Consider the following 694-nt stretch of genomic DNA (forward strand, 5'->3'; position numbering starts at 1 on the left):
GTGTGAGTATATCTATGTACACGTATGTAAGTTTGCATGCTTTGTCCTCCGAAGCCGAAGCCTCACCTGGATATTCCTCTGGGGAATGTGGACCAGCTCCGCCTTCTTCGGCTGGCTGATGACCAGGTCGAATTTATTTTCCTTCCCCAAGGCCTTCAGGAGATTCCTCATAGCCGTGGCGCCGCACTTGAGGATGGGCGTCATGAGCAGCAGGTCCTCCCTCGCGCCCCCGGTCACGTTCACGGGCGGAGCAACGGCGAAGGAGGAGTCGACGGCGGAGGCTCCTCTCTCGACCAGCGCTAGGGATTCCTCGGGGCCTGAGGCGACGAGAGGGATGTTAGCGACGGCAGCAGAGGAGACTGCGTTCGGCCCTCGTGCCTCTGCTCGCCAACTGCCGCGGCTCCGTCGAGGCGCCAGGCGGGGAAGCGAGCGGGCAGTGTGCGAAGGTTTCATTAAAACTCAAACGAGAATCTAGTAATCAAAAAGAACAAGCAAACTCTCACGAAAGTCCGACTAGATCGAGCTGTCCTGACCTGTGGGCGGCGCGGAGGGCTGCCCTGGGATCCCCAGCAGCATCAGGTGGAGGTACATGAGGCAGGAGGCGGGGATGCAGACGGCCGCCACCAGGTCGCTCACTCTGGGGAAGCACAGCGAGGTCACGGGCGGCACGACTGGCAGGGCGGGAGGAGGGGGC

At 61.5% G+C, this 694-nt stretch overlaps 1 protein-coding gene across 1 annotated transcript in view; it reads right to left on the bottom strand.

Moving 5' to 3' along the window:
- The window catches only part of LOC119586537 (heparan sulfate 2-O-sulfotransferase pipe-like), a 21,761-nt gene that overhangs the window by 5,121 nt on the left and 15,946 nt on the right, over positions 1-694 (bottom strand). Inside the window, exons 2-3 of the mRNA XM_037935293.1 lie at positions 534-637; positions 67-317 (exon numbers count right to left, since the gene is read on the bottom strand). Coding sequence (XP_037791221.1) covers positions 67-317; positions 534-637 — 355 coding nt within the window. The remainder of the gene's footprint in view (positions 1-66; positions 318-533; positions 638-694) is intronic.

The sequence above is a fragment of the Penaeus monodon genome, chromosome 21, assembly GCF_015228065.2.
Source record: "Penaeus monodon isolate SGIC_2016 chromosome 21, NSTDA_Pmon_1, whole genome shotgun sequence".
Taxonomy (NCBI): domain Eukaryota; kingdom Metazoa; phylum Arthropoda; class Malacostraca; order Decapoda; family Penaeidae; genus Penaeus; species Penaeus monodon.